This window comes from Rhinatrema bivittatum, chromosome 15 (assembly GCF_901001135.1).
Source record: "Rhinatrema bivittatum chromosome 15, aRhiBiv1.1, whole genome shotgun sequence".
Taxonomy (NCBI): domain Eukaryota; kingdom Metazoa; phylum Chordata; class Amphibia; order Gymnophiona; family Rhinatrematidae; genus Rhinatrema; species Rhinatrema bivittatum.
Genome location: NC_042629.1, coordinates 49,955,772 through 49,983,109, shown reverse-complemented (window position 1 = coordinate 49,983,109; position 27,338 = coordinate 49,955,772). Strand labels below are relative to the sequence as shown.

General features: G+C 44.2%; 1 protein-coding gene across 6 annotated transcripts in view; it reads right to left on the bottom strand.

Annotated features, from left to right (window-relative positions):
* ST3GAL6 (ST3 beta-galactoside alpha-2,3-sialyltransferase 6) overlaps positions 1-27,338 on the bottom strand; it is a 127,225-nt gene that overhangs the window by 15,362 nt on the left and 84,525 nt on the right. For 3 of the 6 annotated variants that reach the window (XM_029577792.1, XM_029577791.1, XM_029577793.1), the window contains 5 exons: positions 25,267-25,370; positions 16,355-16,418; positions 9,423-9,518; positions 6,961-7,147; positions 3,165-3,302 (listed from right to left, as the gene is read on the bottom strand). In XM_029577792.1, the coding sequence (XP_029433652.1) occupies positions 3,165-3,302; positions 6,961-7,147; positions 9,423-9,518; positions 16,355-16,418; positions 25,267-25,370 (589 nt within the window). Of the gene's footprint in view, positions 1-3,164; positions 3,303-6,960; positions 7,148-8,709; positions 8,850-9,422; positions 9,519-16,354; positions 16,419-18,981; positions 20,098-25,266; positions 25,371-27,338 lie in introns of those variants that run through there. The other 3 variants (XM_029577795.1, XM_029577794.1, XM_029577796.1) reach the window with 3 other exon arrangements.

The window sequence follows — 27,338 nt, the reverse complement described above, 5'->3', positions numbered from 1 at the left end:
GCCAGGCCAAAGGGCAGAACGCGATACTGGTAGCTTTCCCATAGACCAGGAACTTCAGGTACTGCCGATCTGCCTGAAAAATGGGGATTTGGGCTTACATGTCTTTGAAATCGAGGGAGCAAAGCCAGTCTCCCACCTTGAGAAGGGGAATCAGGGTGCCCAACGAGACCATCTTGAACTTTTTCTTTACCAAGAAATGGTTTAATGCTCTCAGGTCCAGAATGGGCTGGAGACCACCATCTTCTTGGGGATTAGAAAATTCATGGAGTAGAATCCTTCACCCTATAGGCTGGGCGGAATGGATTCGACCACCTGAGCAAGAACGAGGGCGGAGAGTTCCACTCGAAGTCTCTGTGTTTCCTGCCACTCTCCACTGGGAACACTTGGGGGAGCGGGGTGGAAGTCGCTGGAAATGCAACCTGTAACCCTGATGGCCGATGGATAGGACCCACAGGTCCGATGGGATCGAGATCCACCAATCTGCAAATAACTGGAATCTACCCCTTCTTGGAGAAGGCTGGCTCATACTCCCTGGCTCCAGTCAAAACCCCATGGCAGGGTTCTGCGGCGGAACTGTAGGTGCCCGAGGTGGTCTAGGTTGTGTCTGCCTTGTTGTGGGAACAGGCCTTTGAGCCCTGGACCTCAGTGCAGGTGGGTAATATTTACGAGGAGATTGAAAGGCCATTTAGGATATTGCTGTGGGGGCTTTCTAGTAGGCTGGGTGTCAGAAGTACTAGCCAATAACTGCTAGAGGTTCTACTGGTAGTCCTTCAGCTGAGCCACAGCCTCCTTAATTCTGTCACCAAACAGGTTCTCCCCTGTATATGGCAAGTCAGCCAGATGGTCTTGGACCTCAGAGAGGCCCACAGCCAAGCTGTCCGTCAGGCTCCGATGCCCGCTGCGGTGGTTCTAATGGCTCTCTCAAAGACATCATAAGCTGAGCAAATCTCATTCTTATTGCACTCCAGGCCCTGCTGGACAATAGATTGGAAGTCCTCCTGAAATTGTTAAGGCAGATGTTCGCTAAATTCCAGGGCCTGCTTCCACAGGTTCCGGGAATACTGTCCCATGTAAAGCTGGTAGCATGCTATGCGGGCAGTGAGCATGGCACCCTGAAACACTCGGTGCCCTAACAGATCAAGAGTTTGTGCTTGCGCCCTGGGGGAGCAGAGGCATGGGTATGTACCCTTTTAGCCTTTTTCAGGGCTGACTCTACCACCTCCGACTGGTGGGGTAGTTGACAGCAGTCAAAGCCAGTGGTCGGCTGGACTAAGTATACCGCATCCATCTTCCTGTTAACCGGTGGCACCGAGATGAGGTGCTCCCACAGACTGGTCACCAAGACCTTGAAAATGTCAATGACTGGTACTGCCATCACCTCTTTCGGGGCATCCATAAATTGCAGGATCTCAAGCATTTTATACCTGGAGTCCCTGGTAGAGAGGGTTTGGCAGTTAAATCTTCCAACTCCTCAGAAGAGGATACTGACACCTCCCCCTCCCAGGGGTTCCAGGGAGATTCCCCCTCACTGAGACCCTCTGGAGATGCGGGGGGGGGGGGGGTGTGAAGGCCCATTGGTGAACGCGGCATGTCCCTCGAGGGCACCGAGAGAGGCGCCAGAGGCATTGATGGGCCTCGAGGCTGCAAGAGCGGTGAAGGATCCGTTGGCATTGGTGGGATCGGGAGCACTGAAGGTATCAGTGGAACTGACCCAGAGGGCCCTGGGAGAGCTGGCAGGTGAAGTGGCACCATGTGTCTCCAGGATGCCATTGAGCCCGATGGCTCTTCCTCCTCCTCGGAGTCACTCACTGGCATAGCGGCCTGTGCCAGTGGCAGTAGTGCGCCCATTGGCCGCGAAGGGGTTTGGGGCCCCAGAACCAGCTCTATCGGCAGAATACCGATTAGCATGTCGAGCAGCTCTAGCAAAGGTGCAAGCACCGGAGGAGCAGGCTCTTGTGGCAGAGGCGGTACCCGGGGGACCAGACGTTTGAGGCCCAGCAGGGCCCGGCCGACCACCAACCGCATGCGCCTCTCTAACTCCTCCTCAAAGGCTGAAGTTAAGATGATCTGAGGAGGAGCTAGCGGAATCAGGAATTCCCCTGGATCGAGGTGAACCGAGCTCTCCACCGGTGTCAGTGGAGGCTGCCTGGAGGCATCAGCAGGGTCGGAGGGAATGGTCTCCTCTGTCCTCGACCGCTTCGTAGGAGGCACAGAGGTCGATGCCTTCCCATGGTCTGGCTTCGATGAAGAGGACGATCAATGGTGTTTCTTCGACCTTTCTCGATGATTACTGCGATCCTTGCCCGGTACAGATGGTGATGTCGAGGAACCCAACCAAGAACAGGATGACAGGGAGCGCGGTCACTCCGCTGCACCTATTTCGGGACCAGGCAAAGCAAGAGGAGGCGAACCCGACAGAGGTGTGGCTGGGGACTCCTTTCCAAGTGGGGAGGATGTCCCCAATGCAGAGGATGGATTAGACTGCTTGGACCAAAAAAGTTTTTCCATTTTGTCAAGGTGGGCTCAACGATCCTTGGGGGTCATCTGGGCACAAAGATTGTAGATGTGGATGTCATGGGAGGCCCCAGGGCAGAAGATTCAGACCTTATGGGGGTATGTAATGGACATGGTCCAGGGGTACCGGCGAAAGCCTGTTGACGCCATGGAAAAAAGAGTGCAACATGCAGTTGATGGTCAGCAGGCACCATGAGGGGAAGCCATCTGCGATCAACCGTGAAGGCTGAAGCACTTACTGATTGATGCCCAAGAAGGGCGAGGCACCCTACAGGATGCGTTGCAAGAAGAAAAAACACTTCAAAGAGGCAAAAATGCCAGAAAGAAGCACAAGTTCTGAAACCGCGAAGCGATGGCTCCGCGGAAAAGAAGAGAATGAAGAGGGACCCTGTGTGGATGCATGGTTAGCGGCATGCTGGGCGTGCTCAGTTTGCCTGTCAAAGTTTTCCATGCCAGGCTCCAGCCGATGAAGTCACCCATGTGTGAGGACTACCATCCTGCTTGTCCTTGGAGAAACAAGAATAATTATGCTAAAATCCATAAGGAATCATACATGTATATGCAATATAAGATCTCAAGCCCCTTCTATTACATCACAACTAGTATAACTAAATATTTCATGTTTCTATACTAACACAAAATATACCTACTTTTGATTTGGGGAACAGTAAAGGAAAATTAAGCATCTCATGTGCTACTTTTCGAAGAATAACAGGGTTGAGTATCCTGACTTGAGTGGAAGGGTATATCATCTTTAAGGCTGGTTTCCTCCAAAAGCCAATAGTACTCTGCAATAAAATATTTAAGCAGTCAAAAAGATTACGTCCAATTAATTACCCTATGCAGGGAGACAAACGGCAAGTCTACTAATCCATCCTTATTCAAAAATGCAAACCCAGCAATCAGTAAGGTTTGCTCGATGGCAGTGCTGCACAGAGTCCTAGGTTTGATTCCTGGCTCAGCTTCTCCACTCCCTGGGATGGCCAGGGCTGGAGATGCTGCAGAAGCAGAGTTCAAATCTATTGGTGGGAAGGAGCCATAGTCTGTGCGCACTGACACCTTATGGCTCAATTTATGCCCATGGCTGGAGAGTTCTGGAAGGAGCTCTGTTGCCCGGCCCCCAGCAGAGGACTCTCTGCTGAGGTGACTGCCCTAAAGTAAGTTTGGAAGGAATATAAAATGGGGGAGAAATTCTGGCTAGCTGTGAATGAAGGCTCAGACACCAGAATCTAGCCCTGGCTTAAATTGAGCTGGAAGACCAGGAGTGAGACTTTTAAAAAAAAAAAAAAAATCCTCTCCTCCTCTCACCCCCCCCCCAAAAAAAAAACCTTTTACTTTTCATTCTTGCTTAAATGTTTCTACAAGTGATTGATTTTTATATTGGCTATATTTGTTCCTTTGTAACCATGTGAGCTGTATTGACAAGTTTCAGAAAGACAGCATTTAAACAGCAACAAATACAATGAAATTAAAGTATAACAGGCATCACACCTGCCCACATGTAAGAAATAAACCATTTTTTTCACTGAGACTTTTTGAGATAATCATAACCCTGTGGGTTCATAAAAATAGAGCCTATTTATAAATCTACAGTTGTATGCTGCTTTTCACTCACCAGTTAGTTCTACTTAGTGAGTGACAAAACGCTTCATTAATAAATTAAGGTTGAAAAACCGTATTCACGCAAGAAACAAATCATTTTAGAGTTCAATACACTTTTCAGTTTCACTTGTTTGCTCTTTAGAAATCAACAAAATCAGTATTGATTACAATTCTCAGAAAGATTGTTGATCTAATACATAATTCCAATACCATAACACAGAACAGTATAAAAGCTTAAAGTATTTCTTAGAAATAAGGGTTAATTTCAACACATTTTATTCTTTAGTAACATTAAATTTACATAATAACTTAACTGACTTTTTAAAGCACTACCATCATAATTTTAGATTACTACACCTTATTTATGCTTTCATACGCATGAATAGATTTGCATATTCATTATGGATATCCTGAAAACCTGGCCTGTTTATAGCACTTGAGGACTGGAGTTCCCCATCACTGGACTAATACCTATAATCAAGACAGCAACAAGAAAATCCGAAATACTGCTGTGGAGCAGTGGGCTCCCTCTCTTACCCTGATCCTTTCCTGGACGCAAGGGCTCAGCCGCTTGCACAGCCCTGCTCTGCATTGCCTCGTCTCCTTTTTCCTTAAAAAGTGGCAATGCCCCCCAAAAAAGACAAGAAAATAAATAAATACTTTCCTGCTTCTGGTGCTTCTGGCTGCCGGCTGAGATAAAGAAGGCGTTGGAGAGGGCAAGGAAACCAGGACCTCTGGCTGTTACCCCACTTCGTAAGCTAAGGGTCGAGCCAATTCAGGGATCTCCAACCCCATTCGCTCTGCTCTACCTGCGGGATGGCCCACGAAGGAACCTAACACTCGGGGAGCTTTCACTAATCCTTGTTCTGTTTCTTCACTTTTCTATTTCTTTTTTTTTCTTTTCAAAACTCTAGACTGCAGGTTTGCACCTCTACCATCTGCTGGAGACAGAAAAATACTTAGGGACTGCAGATGGCACTCTCTATTATGTAGTAGTGCCTGAAAAGTTTATATTCTTTGCTTTCATCTGCTGGTAGGGATGCAAAACCCACTTGTCTGGGCTGATCTGGGGTATGAACAGGAATGACCTTTTCATGGAAATATGTAAAGTCACTGGTTAGTACTCTCATGGGGAAATCCCAGTTACTTTATCGAAAAAGTCAAACCATCTGTCCACAGATGTCACACAAAGTCCCACCATCTTATCAAATCTTTTTCAAAACAGCTGTTTGTGTGTGTGTGTGTGTGTGTGTTTAAAAAAAAAAAAAAGCAAGCCAAAAGGTAGGTAAATCCTTAGAGTTTGTGTGTTTGTTATAAAAAGCTAGCCAAAAGATAGGAAAAAGCTTTGTGTATTTTGTCTTTCCCTCCTTCCCTCGAGACATTTTCACATAAAAAAAAAATCAGCCTTTTATCTAAGACACAGGACTGCCCCTGACCTTATCAAGAGTTTAACTATCCCATTGCTAATCACTACCAGATTAATAGTGAGTATACCAATAAATTTAAAGGACTCTTATTTACACATGCCTACTCCCTTAGCAACCTAATTTTAACAAAGAACTCAACAAAATTAAGATAGATGGCACGGGCTCCGGCACCGGTATGGGGGCTGGTGGCAGGGGTGGTTCAACGCTCCGTAGGACTTGGAGTACTGTACCGCCCGGCACTGTGGTCCAACTCCTCCTGGAAATCCTGTGAGGACAGGACTGATGGAGGGGGACGAGGCTTCACCGGCGCTTCCTCGGAGCTCCGAGGAGTCACAGTGCCCAGCACCATATCAGTGGGGAATGCCTGGGACTCCCAGGCCTTTTGGAGGATGGGGCTTCCTCACCACGCGGTCGTTTTGGTGGCAGCACGGCAGCTGCTGGTGCCGCACCAGGACCTGTGCCATGTGTCGATGGCGACCAGTGTCTGTGTTTGTGGGATCACCCATGATGCTCGGCACAGTCTTTCCCCGGCGCCAAGGATCCCAATGTCCTTGAAAGTGGAGAGACCATGAAAGGGCGGTCACAGTCTACATAGTCCCTGGATGATGCCGCCAGGGGTGTAGAGACGGAAAGCTTATCCAGCGGTTCCCCTCGACCTTGGGGCATCAATGATTCCGATGCAGGTGTGGATGGAGCAGACGTTTTAGAGCCAAAATGTTTCTCCAACTTCTGAGTTGAAGTAACCTCCACGTGCTGGCCGGCTGCTGGCACGCGCTTCCCCAGAACAGCGGCTAATGGCCCCTCCCCGCTCAGACCATGCCCCTGGCCTGCCACATTTGAGAGGCCTGGCAATTCGACGCGTAACAGGGGTTACGCGTGTGGCTGGGCCCTTCCGAAAATGTGTGCGGCGCGTGCAAGGCCCAGCCACGCGCCTAACCCCCTCCCCCACCCTATTTTTACGAAAAAGTAAATATCCTAGGGTGGCCAGTCAGAAACCCCAACCTTAATCCAATCAAAAATCTGTGGCATGACTTGAAGATTGCCGTTCATCAATGATTGCCAAGGAACTTGACTGAGCTTTAACAATTTTGTAAAGAAGACTGGTCTAATATTGATAAATCTAGGAGTGCAAAGTTGGCCGAGTCCTATCCTAACAGACTCAAAGCTGTAATAACTGACAAAGGTCCTTCCACAAGAACAGTTTTGTAATTTTGGATACATATGTTCTGTCTCCCAATAAAACATTTTTTTGCCCTGAATGGTATGGAGTATGGTGTGGGGATGAGTGGGGAAAAAAAATTCCCCATGCAAGTCTTGACACATTGGTACAAGAAAATATGAAAAATGTTCAAGAGGGTGTAAGCTTCCAATATTTACTGTATACTTTTGTTACAGCCACATCTACAATTAAACTTACCGCACGTCTGTGTTGCAGCAGGTCTGACAGCCACTTTACATCATGAGGCTTGAAAGTCAAGAGCACCACAGTTGTGTTGGGATCATAGTGAATGGGATCTGAAAATACGGATTCTGGATAGCAAAGTCGGAATGTTGTTTTTCTCCCCACATCCTGCTCATATCCTATCACGGGGGCATCATTCATCCTATAGGTGGAAACAACAGTAGGGATTTTATCACCATATTTCTTTTTTAAAGTAGCAAAATAAGGGGAGGGTGGAAGTTAAGTCATTCAGTTAAGGGTCACAAAACAAAAAATTAGGATTCCACTTTTTCATTAGTGTGAAAAGTTTCTACTTAGCCAGAGGTACTGTTACTAATCTAAGAAAATCAAGGTGCTGCTGTACTGACTCATCAGCACACCAGGGCAAGCATCACACCGACACATGAATACAGAGGAAATAAGGAATGGATTCAAGAAAAAAAAAAAAGGGGGGGGGGGTTTGCATAGGGGCATGGCTATAATAGAGATATTCAAAAGCAAAAATGAGGTTTACATTTAATCTACAGCACCAAGATTAATTAGAGCTAATGGTATCACACATCCAAATGGTACTTCCAGTCACATGATTATTAGTTATATATATCCAATATTCACAATCCCTGACAATAAAATCAATGCAACATCCACTAGGTTATAATTATTTACTATTAAACTTAGTAACTGCATTGTGTACATAATTTTTGTTTTTTGTTGCACCTAAAATATATTTTTTAAATTGTACCACACTTTAATTCATTAAACAAGTTACTATTTACACCTGTGACTGTGAAATATATACTGCCACTAATTAAATAAATGTATTTCAACAAACCTCTGTCCCCAGGATATTAAGTCAGAAGTAGAACAGAAAAGCAGTATTTTCTGCTTTTCTGTACACTTTTTGGGCTGCTCAGAAATTAATGCCTGTTTCTGGCAGGCATTCATTTCTGAAAGTAAAAATGTGCGTGTAGTGTGCACAATTTTGTTTTTTAATTGGGGGGGGGGGGGGGGGAACGGGACATGATGAGCACCAATAGCTTTGCAGGGAGTTGGAAGCGCGTTTTGGATGCACTAATCCCCTATAGCATCCAAAATGCATGTCCAACCACGGGTTAAACAGTGTGCTCAGCTGAGCGCACTGTATTGCATCGGCCTGCGAGTGCCTCAAGCTGGTTAGGTTTTCAGGATGACCACATTGAATATGCACACCTGCATACAATGGAGGCAGTGCACGCAAATCTCTCTCATGCATATTCAGTGTGGAAATCTTGAAAACCCGACCGGCTTACAGCACTGAAGAAACGGTGTTGCCTACCCCTGGTTTAGATTAACAGGGGGCTGAAAGCAAATGAGACGTCTCATACTCTGCCCTTCCCACAGCAAACAGTTGGGCAGAGAGAGGCTGCAGGTGAGGCAGACAGAAAAACAGAGCTACGGCAGGAGGTCACAAAGAGAGAAGAGCATCTTCCAGTGCTTCACAGCTGAGGCTATGTGATCGACTGGCTTCAGCTCATGCTAGTCTGAGCAGTACCAAGACTGCCTAAGATCTTGAGACTTGATTTACAGTAATCAGGCAGCTTGTTAAAAAAAACAAACAAGTCATACTTTCTTAACATAGATACCTCACCAGCTGCTAGATCATGTCATTGAATACAATGGAACTCATGGCAAGAAATATGGATAAGTCCTTTGACAAACAACCACCAAGGCACATATTGTACTTACTACAGTGCATGACAACTAATCAGATGTACCAAGGGATGGTCAGCCAATTTACACTGCTACACTGGCTGATGTGTCCCCTACCTCCATCACTTTATTCTTCTTATAGACAAGGGAGGAGAGGAGAGAACTGGTGAGACAGCAGCTACAACAGTACAGAAACATCTATCAATAATGGTGGATAGATAAGGTCTTAGGACACAGGGAAGACTGAGGTTAAAAGTTAAGGGAATGGAGAGGATGTTGAATATATATTCAGATAGACAAGAAGGCAGTAGCAAGTCAAAAGAGGACAGTTGGTTTCTTAGTTAGTTTAAAAATAAGCTAACAGAATTAGTGCAGCCAAGACTGAAACCCTTATGATACAAAATTGTAGGTGCGCCGTAATATCATCATCATCAATAAATGGCTCACATGCATCAGCTGGTGTCATTACACTGTTTAAAATAACTACATTAACTGAACTATTAATTGCCTTGGAGCTTAGGTTTGGAAAAGTCAAGTAATTAAATATAAAATCCAAATCAGACAGAACCACTCAACCTTGCAGTCTTGTTGTCCAACAAGGTCAAGAGGACATCTATGACACCATGAAGATTATTAAATTGAAGCACCTTACAACATATTTTCCTTCTCCTTTATGCTGGATATTAATCTTTAACTAAACTTTTAAACAGCCTTACATGCAAATAATATTTCAAATGTATGTAAATTACCGTATAATTATGTCGTAGGAATCAATTTTTTTTCCTAATGTCTTGTTTCGTAGAATCCCCCCATTTCCAACAACAATGCACCGCTTACAAGGAAATCTGCCAAAAGTGAGAATAAATACAACTAGTTCTTTTCACAATTTCATTATGTTAGATTGAATCAGGCAAACTGTGACAAGTGTAACACACACCCTTATTAGGCTTACATTTACTTTGAAAAACAAAAGTTATGCAAATACAATGGAGAATTCTTCTTTATTGGGTGCCAACAGAAGATGTAACTCGGGGATCTGATTGCCATGAGAGTTTGTGGGTATGAGCTGCCTGAAGAAAGGAGGCAGAGGGACAAGAGGAAACAGCAGCAGCAGAAGCAGCCACCATGTGTATAAATACTTTGCAATTCATAAAGGACTCCCTTCATGTTTTACAATTATAGCATTACAAAACCACACATTACTATTACTGCTACTAAACATTTCTACAGCGCTACCAGGTGTATGCAGCACTGTACAGATAATACACAGTCCTAGCTCCATGGAGCTTACAATGCCTCTGGGGTGGGAGGCTTGATAGCACTTCTACCACTTGGAACTTCAGGATAGTTTTCAGAAGGAAGACTGGCTATTCTGAGTATTAGTGACAGGCTGGACACTACAAATTACTGTCCCTTGACTCAGAGTTTGAGCTGTACAGGTTAGAAAAACTACAAAGCATAGCCAGAAAAAGATTATAGTCCGAGTAACCAAAAAGGTAAGGTACGACTAGGGATGAGGTCAAAGCAAAGTGGGGAGCAATTACAAGACAATAATGCTCTAATTGTAAAGCGGGGATTTTACAGGTTGAAAATACTGATGTCACTAAATCTTATTTAACCATAACTCTGTTTTGTGTTACGGTTTTACAAGCATTATTATTTGGACAAACTGACTACGGTAATAGTTTATATAATAGCTTGCCAAAAAAGCACATGCATGCACTTCAGCTGCTACAAAATGCAGACTGCTTAGTGGAAGACCAAAAGAGGAATCTTCTGTTCCCGGTGCAGATAAGGCTGTCTTAAAATTTGAATTAATATATAGTAGAGAATCTGTGCATAATAGATATCAGTGTTTCTTAATATTCCTCTACTGGTGATTTGATTTACTAGCCTCTGAGCGCTGTGTAATAGGAAAGTCTCTCAATTTCCCTTCTTTCAAGTGCTCTTACTCTTAATTTCTGTGGTGCTCTTTCTGGGGAAAAAGTCTCTCAATCTCCCTTCTTTCAAGTGCTCTTACTCTTAATTTTGGTGGTGGTCTTTCTGGGGGAAAAAAACAAACCACAAAAACAAAAAAAAAACCCCAAAACCCTGCTGGTTTACTTTCACTTTTCCTTCTGATCATTGCTCTGTGCTCCATTAATATCTGAGTTCTCTGTGAAGTAGAACTGCTCAGTTTATACCTTTCTCTAGGTCTGTTATTATATAATAATTATAATTGGTTCCTTGCAAACTGTCTGTTTTTTAAGATCCAGTATAACTGCATTTCTATTTTGTATAGCTGTTCTTTAATAATCTGCTTAATATTGGCACAGAAGTGCTGAGGGATCTTTAATAGCTTAAGGACGAATAAAGTTCCAGAAAGTGTCCTGCTCTACTCAGCTTGTCCCAGGTTCAACTGTTTGTTTCCCTCCCACCCTCCCCCTCTACCCACCCACCCCTGGCCTTAGATTCTAATATAGACTGACTAAATTAGCATTAGCAACAAGATAAATTAGTAAATTGTTACCATCTAAGAATCACCAACCCAAAACTTTACCAATATGAGAACTATCCTTTGCAACTGTTGTGGAGCCTTTATTCTGAGGGAAAACATCTGGAAACGTAGAACTTGCCCAATCTGTGCACAACTCTCTTCTATGAAAAAGGAGCTGACTGAGGTTAAAGCTCAATTAGCTTTAATTACAAAAAATACACCCACATTGCATTACTCAGAAAATAATTCCCCAATACCAAAGAATAACCAGGAGTCAAGAAAAAGAAATACAGTAGGCTCAGGTAGGATTACACATGTGTCCCATAGTCACCCATTCGTGACAGATTTGCAGCCAACAAGTATACCCCCCCACTCAAGCAGGTCATTAAGTAAATCATTAAAAACCAGGATTACAGTGGGCTCTGGTAGAATTGGACCAGTTACTAGGAGACACACACAGTATCAAATGCAACAAGAACAAAAAGCCTTCCCTATATTAAAAACTGAAGTCCTAGAGAAAAACATTGAAGTGTTACCAGAAAAGAGAGAAAACCAATGCATGCAGAATTTCAAGATACATAACCAAAAGAAAAAGCAAATTGAGATGGATAACTCTGGCATCAGTGGCACAACTGCAAAAGGAAAGAGTGAAGTGAATAACAAATCTCAACTAAAGTCTCATAAGGAGTACAGGAAAAGCAATAATCTTAAAGAGAGTACCTGGAAAGCTATGACCACAAATGCTCATAGTTTGGGAAATAAAATACCAGATCTGCAGGCCCTAATGATAGAGGCAGAAGTGGACATTGTTGCTATCACAGAGACATGGTTCACAGAATCTCATGATTGGGATATGGCAATACCAGGCTATAACTTGTTAAGGAAGGACAGAGTGGATAGAAAAGGGGGAGGTGTGGCTCTTTATGTCAGAAACAATATCCAAGCATCTGAGCTACAAGGAAGTTGGGGCAAGGAAGAAGCACTATGGGTAGACCTAAAAACAGATGATGGAGCATCAATTTATATTGGAGTGGTTTACAGGCCCCCGAACCAAAAGGAAGAGCTGGACAGAGACCTGGTTGAAGACATCCATAAGATAGGTAAGAAGGGAGAAGTGGTGATCGTGGGTGACTTTAATATGCCAGATGTAGACTGGAAAATCCCATCTGCAGAATCTAAAAATAGTAGAGCAATAGTGGATGCCATGCAAGTAGCTTTGTTCAAACAAATGGTATTAGAACCCACGAGAGAAGGAAATATACTCGACTTAGTGCTCACTAATGCAGATAATGTCTCTGATGTCGAGGTGGGCACCCACCTCAGCACCAGTGATCATCAAACAATATGGTTTAATATCACTAAAAGAATAGGGAAAAGAACCACAAAGACCCAAGTTTTACAATTCAAAAACACAGACTTTGAGGAAATGGGGAAGTACCTAGAGGAAGAACTAAATGGATGGGAGAATGAGAGAGATGTGGATCAGCAGTGGATCAATCTAAAAGGAGCAATCACCAAGGCAACTACTCTTTATGTTAGAAATGTAAAGAAAAGCAAAAGGAAAATGAAACCTATCTGGTTCTCAAACGAGGTGGCTGACAAAATTAAAGCTAAAAGAACAGCATTCAAAAAATATAAAAGATCCCAAAGGGAGGAGCACAAAGAAGAATATTTGATTCAACTGAGGGAGACGAAGAAATTAATCAAGTTGGCAAAAAGTCAAGCGGAAGAGAGGATTGCCAAGGAGATAAAAAATGGTGACAAAACATTTTTCAGATACATCAGCGAAAAGAGAAAAGTCCATAGTGGTATAGTGAAATTGAAAGGTGGAAATGATCAATGTGTGGAGAGAGACGAAGAAATGGCAGAAATATTAAATGAATACTTCAGCTCTGTATTCACTAAAGAAGACCCTGGAGAAGGACCATTTCTACACAAGAAGCTGGAGGGTAGTGGAATAGATGAAAATCATTTTACAGTAGAAAATGTATGGGAAGAGCTAAAGAATCTGAAAGTGGACAAAGCCATGGGGCCTGATGGGATTCATCCAAGGATTCTGAGGGAGCTCAGAGATGTGCTGGCGGGTCCGCTGTGTGACCTGTTCAATAGATCCCTAGAAACGGGAGTGGTGCCGAGTGATTGGAGAAGAGCGGTGGTGGTCCCGCTTCACAAGAGTGGGAACAGAGAAGAGGCTGGTAACTACAGACCGGTTAGCCTCACTTCGGTGGTGGGAAAAGTAATGGAGTCACTGTTGAAAGAGAGAATAGTGAAATATCTACAGTCCGGAGAATTGATGGACCAGAGGCAGCATGGATTCACCAGGGGAAGATCCTGTCAGACAAATCTGATTGACTTTTTCGACTGGGTAACCAAGGAATTGGATCAAGGAAGAGCGCTAGATGTCATCTACTTGGATTTCAGCAAAGCTTTTGATACGGTTCCGCACAGGAGACTGGTGAATAAAACAAAAAGCTTGGGAGTGAGTGCCGAAGTGGTGACCTGGATTGCAAACTGGTTGACGGACAGAAGACAATGCGTGATGGTAAATGGAACTTTCTCTGAAGAGAGAGCGGTTTTAAGTGGTGTACCGCAAGGATCGGTGTTGGGACCGGTCCTGTTCAATATCTTTGTGAGCGACATTGCGGACGGGATAGAAGGTAAGGTTTGTCTTTTTGCGGACGACACTAAGATCTGCAACAGAGTGGACACGCCGGAAGGAGTGGAGAGAATGAGACGGGATTTAAGGAAGCTGGAAGAGTGGTCGAAGATATGGCAGCTGAAATTCAATGCCAAGAAGTGCAAAGTCATGCATTTGGGGAGTGGAAATCCGAATGAACTGTATTCGATGGGGGGGAAAGGCTGATGTGCACGGAGCAGGAGAGAGACCTTGGGGTGATAGTGTCTAATGATATGAAGTCGGCGAAACAATGCGACAAGGCGATTGCAAAAGCCAGAAGAATGCTGGGATGCATAGAGAGAGGAATATCGAGTAAGAAAAGGGAAGTGATAATCCCCTTGTACAGGTCCTTGGTGAGGCCTCACCTGGAGTACTGTGTTCAGTTCTGGAGACCGTATCTACAAAGAGACAAGGACAAGTTGGAGGCGGTACAGAGAAGGGCGACCAGGAAGGTGGAGGGTCTTCATCGGTTGACATACGAGGAGAGATTGAAGAATCTAAATATGTACACCCTGGAGGAAAGGAGGAGCAGGGGTGATATGATTCAAACTTTCAGATACTTGAAAAACTTTAACGATCCAAAGACAATGACAAACCTTTTCCAACAGAAAAAAATCAGCAGAACCAGAGGTCACGAGCTGAGGCTCCAAGGAGGAAGACTAAGAACCAATGTCAGGAAGAATTTCTTCACGGAGAGAGTGGTGGATGCCTGGAATGCCCTTCCGGAGGAAGTGGTGAAGTCCAAAACTGTGAAGCACTTCAAAGGGGCATGGGATAAATATTGTGGATCCATCAGGTCCAGAGGACGCATATAAAGAGCAGGTAGTAAAATACTGCACGGAGCGGCAGTAGCCACAGAGGCATTCACGGAGCGGGATGCCAGTGGCCAGTGGTAGGTGTCCACCTTCATGGAGCGGAAGGATGTAGGGCTGTCATCTCCCAATTAAATAAAAAACAAAAACAAAAAACAAAACAGGGATGGGATCCATCAGGTCTAGAGGACACATATAAAGAGCAGGTAGTAAAATACTGCACGGAGCGGCAGTAGCCACAGAGGCATTCACGGAGCGGGATGCCAGTGGCCAGTGGTAGGTGTCCATATAAAGAGCAGGTAGTAAAATACTGCACAGAGCGGCAGTAGCCACAGAGGCATTCACGGAGCGGGATGCCAGTGGCCAGTGGTAGGTGTCCACCTTCACGGAGCGGAAGGATGGAGGGCTGTCATCTCCCAATTAAATAAATAATAAAAAAACCCAGGGATGGGATCCATCAGTTCTAGAGGACGCATATAAAGAGCAGGTAGTAAAACACTGCATGGAGCGGCAGTAGCCACAGAGGCATTAACGGAGCGGGATGCCAGTGGCCGGTGGTAGGTGTCCACCTTCACAGAGTAGAAGGATGAAGGGCATCCATCTCCCAATTAAAAAAAGAAAAGAAAAAAAGAAAAAAAAACAGGGATGGGTTCATGGGCTTTATAGGTATTACCAATTATTAGGCTTTTCAATATTTGATGATAGTTAATGTGACTTTCAAGGCATTCTTCACTTTCGGTGCATGTCCAGCATGACTCCTTGCTTCAATGACAGGGGAAAAGAAAAACTGATACTTCACACATTTCCAGCATTGCCCTCTGCTTCATGGCAGAGAGCTATGCTGCCGCTTACCCAACTAATCAAACTTAATATTTCACTTGGAAGCAGCTCCAGCACTGCTCTCTACATTAATGGTGGGGGTGAAAAGGGAATTAGAACATAAGGTTACTAAGAGCCAAGAGAAACAGTTAAGTATGAGAACAAATGTGTGAAGCTTGCTGGGCAGACTGGATGGACCGGTTGGTCTTCTTCTGCCGTCATTTCTATGTTTCTATGTTTCTATGCAGCTACTGGAATACTGACTGGAACAAGTAGATTCAAACATATTTTGCTAGTTTTACGAGATATGCACTGGTTCCCGGTTGAGTGGAGAGCACAGTTTAAAATTAAAATAATTGTTTTTAAGCTTCTAAATGCAGAGACGTCAAATGTGTTAAGGACAAAAATTTGGAAATATACCCCTGTTAGGAACTTGAGATCTCAGGATGATAATTTATTATGTGCGCCTGCTGTAAAAAGCTGTAGACTTCAAAACAACTCGTAACAGAACATTTACTCATCTAGCTCCTGCCCTGTGGAATGCTCTACCAGCAGATATCTGATACATCAAAGATATCAACATTATCAGAAAGCATGTCAAAGCTTTTTTTTTTTTTTCCATTTGTTTTTTTGCATATAAAGGAAAATTGGTTCTTACCTGCTGATTTTCTTATTTGACATACTAAACCTGCATAGTTCTGGGCATTGCGCATTATCTACCACTTCTTAGTGTATGGTACCATTATGTTGGGTGGAGAAGGACCATTCAGTTCTATATTTTTTTCTGATGATTGCTGTCAGATGTTATATTGTTGTAACAGTTATTCTTGTATTGTGTATTTCTATTGGTTCAATACAATTTTAATTGGGGGGGGGGGGGAAAAAAAAGTCACTCACTTCTCAACCTCTGCAGGAAGATGGCAGTTTTCCAGTTTTGACAGGGCTACTTTAAAAAACCTTTCTGGGGAGCAGAAAAAAAAACAAGTTAAAAAGGAATTAAGGATGACCTCTGCATAAACCAAAGAGGAGCATCATTAAACTTAATATAACAGATTTTATGCCACAATTTATTCAAATTATTTTTTTTTTATCATGATGCAGTATTAAGTTAAAAAAATAGAGGTGATTGCAAAAACTGGAAGAAATACCTGCAATAATACATGCAAGTAAAGGAAAATTGGTTCTTACCTGCTAATTTTCATTCCTGTAGTACCACAGATCAGTCCAGACGCCTGGTTTTGCTTCCCTGCCAGCAGATGGAGACAGAAAGTTTTACTGATGCTGCTACTTTACCACGTGTGCCACCTGCAGTTCCTCAGTATTAATCTGTACCCAAGCAAAAATTCGAACCACTGAAAATTTAGAAAACTTTAAAAACACTCTTCAACAATACCGTACTCCATGTTACAAAAACCAGAATGAGCGGATGATTCTCCCCCTCAACAGAACGGGCGGGTTCTGGACTGATCGGTGGTACTACAGGAATGAAAATTAGCAGGTAAGAACCAATTTTCCTTTCCCTGTACATACCCAGATCAGTCCAGATTCCTGGGATGTACCAAAGCTCCCTACTCAGGGTGGGACCTGGAGAGTCCAGCTCGCAGAGCACTTTCACTAAAAGATGGGAAACCCGAATCTCCCACATCCAGGCGATAGAGCCTTGCAAAAGTATGTAGTGACTTCCAAGTCATTGCCCTGCAAATCTCCTGCAAAGAAACAAGCTCAGCCTCCGTCCACAAGGCTGTCTGAGAACGCAAACCCTCTGGAACTGGAAGACCACTAATAATGTAAGCAGAACCAATAGCCTCCCTTAAGCCATCATGCAATAGTAGTCTTACATGCCCTGAAACCCCTATTTGGACCGCTCCACAGGACAAAAAGGTGATCTGACCTCCTGAAGTCATTAGTTACGTTGAGAAACCTCAACAAAGCTCTCCTCACATCCAACAACTTGAGCTCCCTTGCATGAGGAGCGGAGGAGTTCACCTCCAGAAAAGCTGGGAGCTTTACTGTCTGATTCACACAAAACGCCAATACCACTTTAGATAAAAAGGAAGGTACTATCCTCAACGACACCCCCGAGTTCGAAATCTGAAGGAATGGACACAGCCTGAAACTCAGATATTCTCGTAGCCGAACATATGGCCACCAGAAAGACAAATTTAAGAGTCAAGTCCTTAAGCTTCACCCTTCAGAGCGGTTCAAAGGGAGCCTCACACAAACCTCTGAGGACAAGATTAAGATTCTAGGATGGACAAATCTCCATATCGGCAGATGCAAATTCTTCGTCCCTCTAAGGAGCCGAATAACATCCAGATGAGAAGAAATAGTAGAACCTTTTATTTTGCAACGAAGACAACCCAAAGCTGCCACCTGGACTTGCGAGCTGAAAGACAACCCTCTTGCCAGACCTTCTTGAAGAAAAGACAAAATGTCAGTAACTGAAGCCTTGAGAGGGCGAATGCCACTAGCTGAACAGCATGACTCAAAAACCTTCCATAGCCTTACGTACGAAAGATTAGTAGACTTCTCCTGGCCTGCAACAACGTAGCAATGACCACCTGAGGATAACCCTTGCATCTCAATCACTGCCTCTCAAAAGCCATGGCATTAGACAAAAGTGAGTAGCCTGGTTTGAAAATATAGGTCCCTGACGAAGACCAACCACTAGGTGACCGAAGCGAATCAGATTGTCCACGGCTAAGTTGACTAGATCCATGAACCACAGTCGCCGTGGTCGTTCCAGAGCCACCAAGACCACGTTGCCATGATGCTTTTCTATTCGACGCAACACCTTGCCCACAAGCGGCCAGGGAGGAAAAACATAAAGAAGACCCTCCCGAGGCCAAGGCAGTACCAGCACATTGATGTTCTCGGCCCCGTGCTCTCTTCTCAGACTGAAAAACCGAAACACCTTGGCATTCTGACGAGTTGCCATTAAGTCCAAGTCGGGGGGGGGGGGGGGGGCCCACCTCTCACAAATGAGTTGCATTACAGACTCTGACAATTCCCACTCGCCTGGATCTAACACTGTGCAACTCAAGTAATCTACTTGAACATTTTCGACTCCGGCGATATGTGATGCTGCTATTTGCTCCAAGTGTTGTTCTGCCCAAAGAAACTCCTGAGCCACTGCTCGACTCTTTGTTCCACCCTGCCGATAGATATAAGCCACTGTCTTCGCATTGTCTGAGAGAACCCTCACTGATCAACCTCTCACTAATGCAGTGATTCTTAATCTTTTTTCTATCATGACACACCTGAGAGATGATGCTCACATGTGTGACACACTGAATATATGACCATCATGGGATTAAATATAAGCATATGTTCTGCATCCACAGGAGACCCTCACTATTGTTTAAAAGTCTACTTCAGAGGTAAAATAGTTTATAAGAACAACTCTGATTCTACTTTTAAGTTATATTCTTTATTGGAAATCATATGCTATTCATACACAAAACAGATCAATACTCAGGAAGCAAACAGTACACAGGAAGCAAATATAGCAAATATATACTTACATAATAAAGAGCTCAGCGCTGGGCTCTGCAACAGATACAAAATCCTCGCCAGCCCTACTACATACCAGCTTTGCTTATATAGGTGAAAAATCCAAAGTCAGCTAATTATCTGATTTCTGCTTGCATGCTTCACACCACTATATTGTTACGCTGTCTGCCTACAGGCAGCTGTTATTTGTCTCCCCTTATCTTTCTCCCCCCTGCATTCTTTCCCACAGACTATTTGCGTACCCTCTGCGATATCTCCTGCCCCATCCTGTTGTGTCTCTTGTGTCTGTGAGTTCCTGCAAAAACAGTTTTATAGCTTTCTTCTTTGGCATCTGGCCTTCAAGGTCCCAGGTTTGTGTTCTGGGGCCTGCTGGAAAATGCTTGAATTGGCCAGGGTAAAACAAAAATCAGAATTCTGTTTAAAAGAAATAACCTGGAAAAATCTGGAAAACTTAATGATATCAGTTTCACGTCTTTCATGGCAGGAAGGCTGTCGACCTGGAAAACACAATCTGGCAGCTTTTATTCTTGTAAATCTGTAAAAGAACGATCTCACACACAAAGAGAGAATAATAGTAATCTTTGAAATCACAATTCCACAAGTTTAATGCAATGCTACTGAATAGAGTTATCAGTAATGGATGTGTAAGCCACTTTACATATTTGCAGCTGAGGGTGATTTTTATCAGTGAGAATATCCCACCAATGATGGTGCTGAGAACGTGGATCTAAAACAATCACCGCGATTCACACAGGACTCAGCCTCTGAGAACGTGAATCTAACTCTTCAGGTGCACCTTTTAGCAAGATTCACACTTCCTAACAATGGGTGCAGAGCAGAACTAAGACAATTCCCTGTACAGTTCACCATACAAAAAAGATATTCCGATTCTGGTGTCAAACTCCTTTCTACTACCAGGTGCACTGTAAAATAATACAAACAAACCCCACACTGTACATGTCTATCAAACCTGCCGTACTCAGCAGCACTAACTCCAAGAAATGAAACAGCAATAGCCCTACCCATGAAAAGGCAGCAGTTCACCATCAGTGCAATATAATATTGAGAAAATACAACAAAGAAGGCTGATACAAACCTCTAGTAGTACCTCATCTCAGTACCTCCCACACAAAACAAAGTTCAAAGAGAAGAAATGCATATTCTCAAAACTGACATAGTATGGCCCTTGTACCCAGTCACTCCCCCCCATGCCCCCACCATGCCCCCATCAACCCTCACTTCTCCCAGCTATTCAATCATCCTTTCACATGCTCATATCCCTGTCCAATATTCCAGACACCTTCACCCCACTTCTAATTCCCTGAACACCCTGTCTTTCCTGCTCAACTCTTTCCGTCCTTCCCTCTCCCCTTTCCTAACCAAACTACCTCTGACCACCTCTTTCCTACCTGCTCAGTCTCCCCCATTCCAAGCTGCCCTCTCCCCAAACCCAGCAGCCCCACACTGCCAGGCAGAGGAAGATAAAGTTAGTGTTCTGCCGGGCCCATATGAACAGGAGTTGGTGATATCACACACTGATCTGGGCGAAGGAGGCGGGAACAACCTCCCACTGGCCAGGAAGAGGAGAAGGAAACAAAAGCAGCTTCCTGTCATGCCCAATAAAAGAGAAATCAGCCAACTCCTGCCCAGACTGATAAGGAAAGATCAGTCTTCTGCTGGCTCTGTGACACATCTCCCGGGACCTCGGACACACTAGTGTGTCCTGACACACCTGTTGAGAACCACTGCTCTAAGGAGTCGCAAGGGGAAACTAGAAACAAGTTGCGGACTGGATGAGCAAATTCTAAAGTATTCTCATACTGAGAACCTACTGGTCCTGAGTAATTCTAGTCCCCGCCTGATAAAACAACGCCAGGCAACGTTCTCTTTGCGAGGACTTAACTCCAGAAGTGCTACCACTGGTGGCACCCCAGAATGGTCTTCGGACACCACGAAAGGGCTGACCCCAAGACTGTCCCCGAAGAGAAAACTGCCTTTGCGGATCTGGCACTGCTCTTGTCGGATGAGACTTCCTATCACCCTAAAAGTGGGAACACTCCTGAAAAAATCTCTTGCCCTTAGGCTTATCCTCCAGAAACCTGAGAACCTTAATGACACCCAGAGACTGCATCAACTGCTCGATGTCTTCACCAAACAAGAGCTGACCCTTAAAAGGCAGCGAGCCTAACTGCAACTTGGAGGACACGTCCGCCGATCAGTTACACATAAGAACATGCCATACTGGGTCAGACCAAGGGTCCATCAAGCCCAGCATCCTGTTTCCAACAGTGCCCAATCCCAGGCTACAAGTACTTGGCAAGTACCCAAAAACTAAGTCTATCCCATGCTACTGATGCAATTAATAGCAGTGGCTATTTTCTAAGTCAACTTGATTAATAGCAGGTAATGGACTTCTCCTCCAAGAACTTATCCAATCCTTTGTTAAACCCAGCTACACCTTCTGCACTAACCACATCCCCTGGCAACAAATTCCAGAGTTTAATTGTGCATTGAGTGAAAAAGAACTTTCTCCAATTAGTTTTAAATGTGCCACATGCTAACTTCATGGAATGCCCCTCAGCCCTTCTATTATCCGAAAGAGTAAATTACCGATTCACATTTACCCGTTCTAGACCTCTCATGATTTTAAACACCTCTATCATATCCCCCTCAGCCGTCTCTTCTCAAAGCTGAACAGTCCTAACCTCGTTAGTCTTTCCTCATAGGGGAGCTGTTCTATCCCATTTATTATTTTGGTCGCCCTTCTCTGTACCTTCGTCATCGCAACTATATCTTTTTTGAGATGTGGCGACCGTAACTGTACACAGTATTGAAGGTTTGGTCTCACCATGGAGCGATACAGAGGCATTATGATATTTTCCGTTTTATTTACCATTCCCTTCTTAATAATTCCTTACATTCTGTTTGCTTTTTTGACTGCTGCAGCACACTGCACCGACGATTCCAATGAATTATCCACTATGACGCCTAGATCTCTTTCCTGGGTGGTAGCTCCTAATATGGAACATAACATTGTGTAACTATAGCATGGGTTATTTTTCCCTATATGCATCACCTTGCACTTATCCACATGAAATTTCATCTGCCTTCTGGATGCCCAATTTTCCAGTCTCACAAGGTCTTCTTGCAATTTATCACAATCTGCTTGTGATTTAACTACTCTGAATAATTTTGTATCATCTGCAAATTTGATTACCTCACTCGTATTCCTTTCCAGATCATTTAGAAATATGTATGGGTCCCAGTACAGATCCCTGATCACTCCACTGCCCACTCCCCTCCACTGAGAAAATTGTCCATTTAATCCTACTCTCTGTTTCCTGTCTTTTAACCAGTTTGTAATCCACGAAAGGACATCGCCTCCTATCCCATGTCTTTTTACTTTTCCTAGAAGCCTCTCATGAAGAACTTTATCAATGCCTTCTGAAAATCCAAATACACTACATCTACCGGTTCACCTTTATCTTCATGTTTATTATCCTCTTCAAAAAAGTGAAGTAGATTTGTGAGGCAAAATTTGCTGTGGGTAAAGCTATGCAGACTTTGTTCCATTAAACCATGTCTTTCTATATGTTCTGTGATTTTGATCTTTAGAACACTTTCCACTATTTTTCCTGGCACTGAAGTCAGGCTAAGTAGCCTGTAGTTTCCCGGATCGCCCCTGGAGCCCTTTTTAAATATTGGGGTTACATTAGCCACCCTCCAGTCTTCAATGGATGATTTTAATGATAGGTTACAAATTTTTACTAATAGATCTGAAATTTCATTTTTGAGTTCCTACAGAACCCTGGGGTGTATACCATCCAGTCCAGGTGATTTAGAACTCTTCAGTTTGTCAATCAGGCCTACCACATCTTCTAGGTTTATCGTGATTTGGTTCAGTCCATCTGAATCATTACCCATGAAAACCTTCTCCGGAATGGGTATCTCCCCAATATCCTCTTCAGTAAACACAGACGCAAAGAATTTGTTTAATCTTTCCATAATGACCTTATCTTCTCTAAGTGCCCTTTTAACCCCTCGATCATCTAACGGTCCAACTGACTCCCTCACAGGCTTTCTGCTTGGGATATATTTTAAAATGTTTTTACTGTGAATTTTTGCCTCTACGGCCAATTTCTTTTCAAATTCTCTCTTAGCTTGTCTCATCAATGTCTTACATGTAACTAGCCAATGCTTATGCTTTATCCTATTTTCTTCCGTTTGATCCTTCTTCCAATTTTTGAATGAAGATCTTTTGGCTAAAACAGCCTCTTGTCCATCACTTTTTAACCATGCTGGTAATCGTTTTGCCTTCCTTCTACCTTTCTTAATGTATGGAATACATCTGGACTGTGCTTCTAGGATTTTTTTTTTTTTTTTATTAATAATGTCCATGCCTCTTGCACACTTTTTACCTTTACAGCTGCTCCTTTCAGTTTTTTTCTATTTTTCTCATTTTATCAAAGTTTCTCTTTTGAAAGTTTAGTGCTAGAGCCATGGATTTGCTTACTGTCCCCCTTCCAGCCATTAATTCAAATTTGATCATATTATGACCACTATTGCCAAGCAGCGCCACCACCATTACCTCCCTCACCGGAGCAATCTTCTGGTGGAAACCGCAGATACCATAATCCGAGACGACGTATGAACCAAATCAATCAGAGCATCCACTTCGTAAGCCACAGCTGCCTCAAAACACTGGACCCTGCCCACCTCCTTGCCTGACTTTGGCAGGCTTTCTTACATCTGCTGCACCCACTACAGACAAGCATGCTGCATAAAAATAGTCCAAAAAGCAGCACGCAAACCCAGAGCCAAAACCTTGAAAATCCGCTTGAGGTGTACTTCCAATTTACGATCCTGCATGTCCTTCAACGCCGTGGACCCTACCACCAAGATAGGCATCTTTTTGGTAACCGCCGAAACCGCAGCATCAACGTTAGGAAGGGCAAAAAGCTCCAATGTCTGTTCCGGCAATGGATAAAGCTTCGCCATGGCCCTTCTCATCTTTAAGCCAGAATCGGGAGTTTCCTACTCTGCTTCCACAGCTTCCTCATTAATTTGTGATATGGGAAGGCCGTTGGGGGATCCCGCATCCTATCTAGGACCGGATCCACACCCTCCAAATCAGGTCCTCCTGGGGAATTTTAACCCCAAGCACCTGAATAGCTGAGGAAGTAAGGCATCTAGCTCTTCCTTCCTAAAAAGCTGGACTACCTTCAGCTCATCCCCCTCAGGGATTGGGATTCCCTCCAGACCATCCCCTTGACCCATACGTCTTGCCACCGAATCTACCAGTAAATCCATGCTAGGAGGCCCCTCTGTCCCAACTAGGACATAGACAGATTCCTCTGTCTCATCCCCACCTGGGCCTGATCCCAAAGAGGATCCAACAATCTCTGGACAGGGGAAACACGTTTTCTAACAGAACGATGCTGCCTTGGCCCTTCAGCACACCCCTTAAGTGGCTGGAACCGAGAATCCACACCTGCACAAGCTGCCTGCTGCTTGGCAAGATAAGCTTCATGCAGCAGCAACACAAAATCCACTGAAAATGTTCTTGATGCCCCAGCCCCAGCGTGACAGGAGCTAGGGACTGGCAGTATGGGCCCCTCTTCCTCTGAGCCCTCCTGGTCGCGCCCGGAAACAAAACGGGCTGGAGACACGTGCGGGGGAACATCCTCCTCCCCCCTGCAACCTTGCGGGAACGGCGAAAAGCAAATCCAAAATGGCCACCCTTCCCACACTGAGTGGGAAGGGATCAGCACCCTGGCTCGAACCTCGGAGCTATGCGGGAGTAATGGTCCTCCAAAGCTTTATTGTGCCTGCCGGGCCCTCAGAGGAACCCTCCCCGCCCTCAGAATCTCTGGCGCACAAACCAAACCGGTTGAGATGCGACTGTGCCGAGCTGCAAGCACGGCAAACTGACCCGCAGCCCAGGTGATCGCGGAGAAAGCTGCTTGAAAGCACAATCGGAGGAAAAGCCTACCTCAGCACAAGCAGTTCCAGAATCAATGCAGGTATCATTTAGGTCAGGAGTCCCCAAACTTTTCATGAGAAGGGCCACATAGGATATTTCAAATCAACCAAAAGCCCCTCAAATTTGTTTGCTGAGAAGAGTTTGATAGGAGTCCATTTTGATTTGAAATGCTGGGGAACTGGTGAGGCAGAGGGCAGTGTTCCTGGGATTGTAGGGAAGTGGCAGTTATAGTGTCAGTAATTAGGAGGTCCATATTCAAAAGCCATTTAGATAGATAACCCTGGCACAGTTCACAGCTGATAGGAATACTAACCTCCTTTCCGGACTCCATAGGGCAAATCAAATTTATTATTGCCATGTATAATATTCTGCTGCTGAAAATTGTCAGAGCACAAGAATGGCTCCACATCAGACATACTGCAGGAAAAAAACAACACAAAAGCACTGTTTTACCAAAGTGTGTTTCCCAAAGAACATAAACAATGTACAACATATGAGTGAGGAGGACTGCAACAGATGTATGGTTTCACTAATGGGTGTGCTCACAAGGCCTGAGAACCTGAAACATATAGGGCTGGATTCCATTTTTAAACAATATCATTTTGATATAAAGCACATTTTTACTCACTCTCCCCTCTTCATGATTGTTCCTTTCCTTATTTCTCTTAATTCAAAATAAGCTGTATGGGATATCTAGCATTTCCTTCTTCTCTAGTTTTATTCCATGTCAATCATGAAATCCTATATAATAAAAGTCAGTGTTCGTCTGTCTGTCTTCAACTGCCCTCTTTTGTACTAAATCATCTGAGCTACTGTAATTTTATATACAGGCTTATAGTCCACTCCTTGGGTCTCCTTCAATAGTTGCAAACTATGGCTGCCAGTCTATTAAGCAAGGGTTACCAGAAGGGACTATATTGTGCTCACCTTAAGGAACCTGCACTGGCTCCTGCTTAAGAGCAGAATCCACTTTAAAGTTCCCAATTTGATTCATAAAAGCCTTAATTCAGCTAGCCCAGCATATCTTGCAGATCATTTGCTTCATTATAAACCTACATATATGATGAGGTCCTGCAGTTAAAGCCCTAAAACTGTGGAATTCAATTCCTCTGGAGCTCCAAGCAGAGGGAGATTATTTGAAGTTTTGGAAGAAAGTCGAGGCTTGGTTCTTTGAACAAGTGTTTTGGTTAAGTGCTTGTAAGGGTGCATACTCAGTATCAGTGCAGCTTGAATGACTGACCGAACCTAGAACTGTTTGATTAAACAAGATTTACAGTTACTTAGTTCTGGAGGAATTCTGCGCTACTGCGGAATGCAGAGCTTGCGCAGAATTAACCCTTCCTGTAGATTTCCTCCCTCGCCTCGCAGAATCTAGGCTACACTGCCGCTGTCAATGCTATCGCAGCAAATAATGGCTCCAGGGATCATGCCAGAAGGAGAAGGACATGATCCCTGGAAGCATGCAGAGGCAGCGCAGCACAGGTGAAGTTTTTGCACGTGTGGCACAGGTGAAATTCACACAGCAAGCTCCACCGCCTGAAGACCAGGCCAGGACCATACAATCAGCGTGTAAGGAGGTATGAGAACACTATGGTGGGGGTGGGGGAGAGAGAGAGAGAGAGAGAGGTGATTTCCTCTTTAGACAAATGATTTTAGGATTGTATGTTATTTGAACAGTTTGTATTGTACGATTGTTTTATTACTTATTCTTGTTCACTTGAGTCTTATACTCTCAAGCAAGGAATCAAATGGAAAACAAATGCATGTTGTAGGGGGCTTCCTATTGGGCAATGCAAACCTCTGGAAGCTGTGCGCTTAGTGATAATGGTAATTGTTCTGAATGGCCGCAAATGTGACCCAGGCAGCAGGAGGTGGCAGAGACAGCCTTAAATGCTTACTCTACTCCTGCTAGTCAAGAGAGAGGTCTGGAGGAGGAGAGATCAGAGGGTGGATCAGGAGGGATGGTAAGGTGGAACAGAATGGTACCAGGACAAAGTGTGGGGGGTAGAGTCATCTTCACTTCCTGCCAGCCGGGTTAGATTTGCCATTTGAAGTTAATGCCATACATGCATGCAGGGCCTCATGTGATCAAACCATGAGTCTGACTCAGGTGGCAAGTGCAATATTAAGCGCATCCTTCCTCCTTCCAGTGAGAGCAAGGATTGCATTGACAGGGAGGGAGGATGAGATGGTGAGAGAGGCGAGACAGAGAAGCACTAGGAGAGGATTAACTGTACTACACCGTGAAATCCGGTTATTTTTGATAGACATGCTGCTAGTCTATTAAAGCACAGTTATAAAACCTGAAGACAAACCTGTGCTCTGAAGCCTACCTTTATTAAACTGACCCAGACTAGAGCTACTTTGTAATTACATGACCTATCA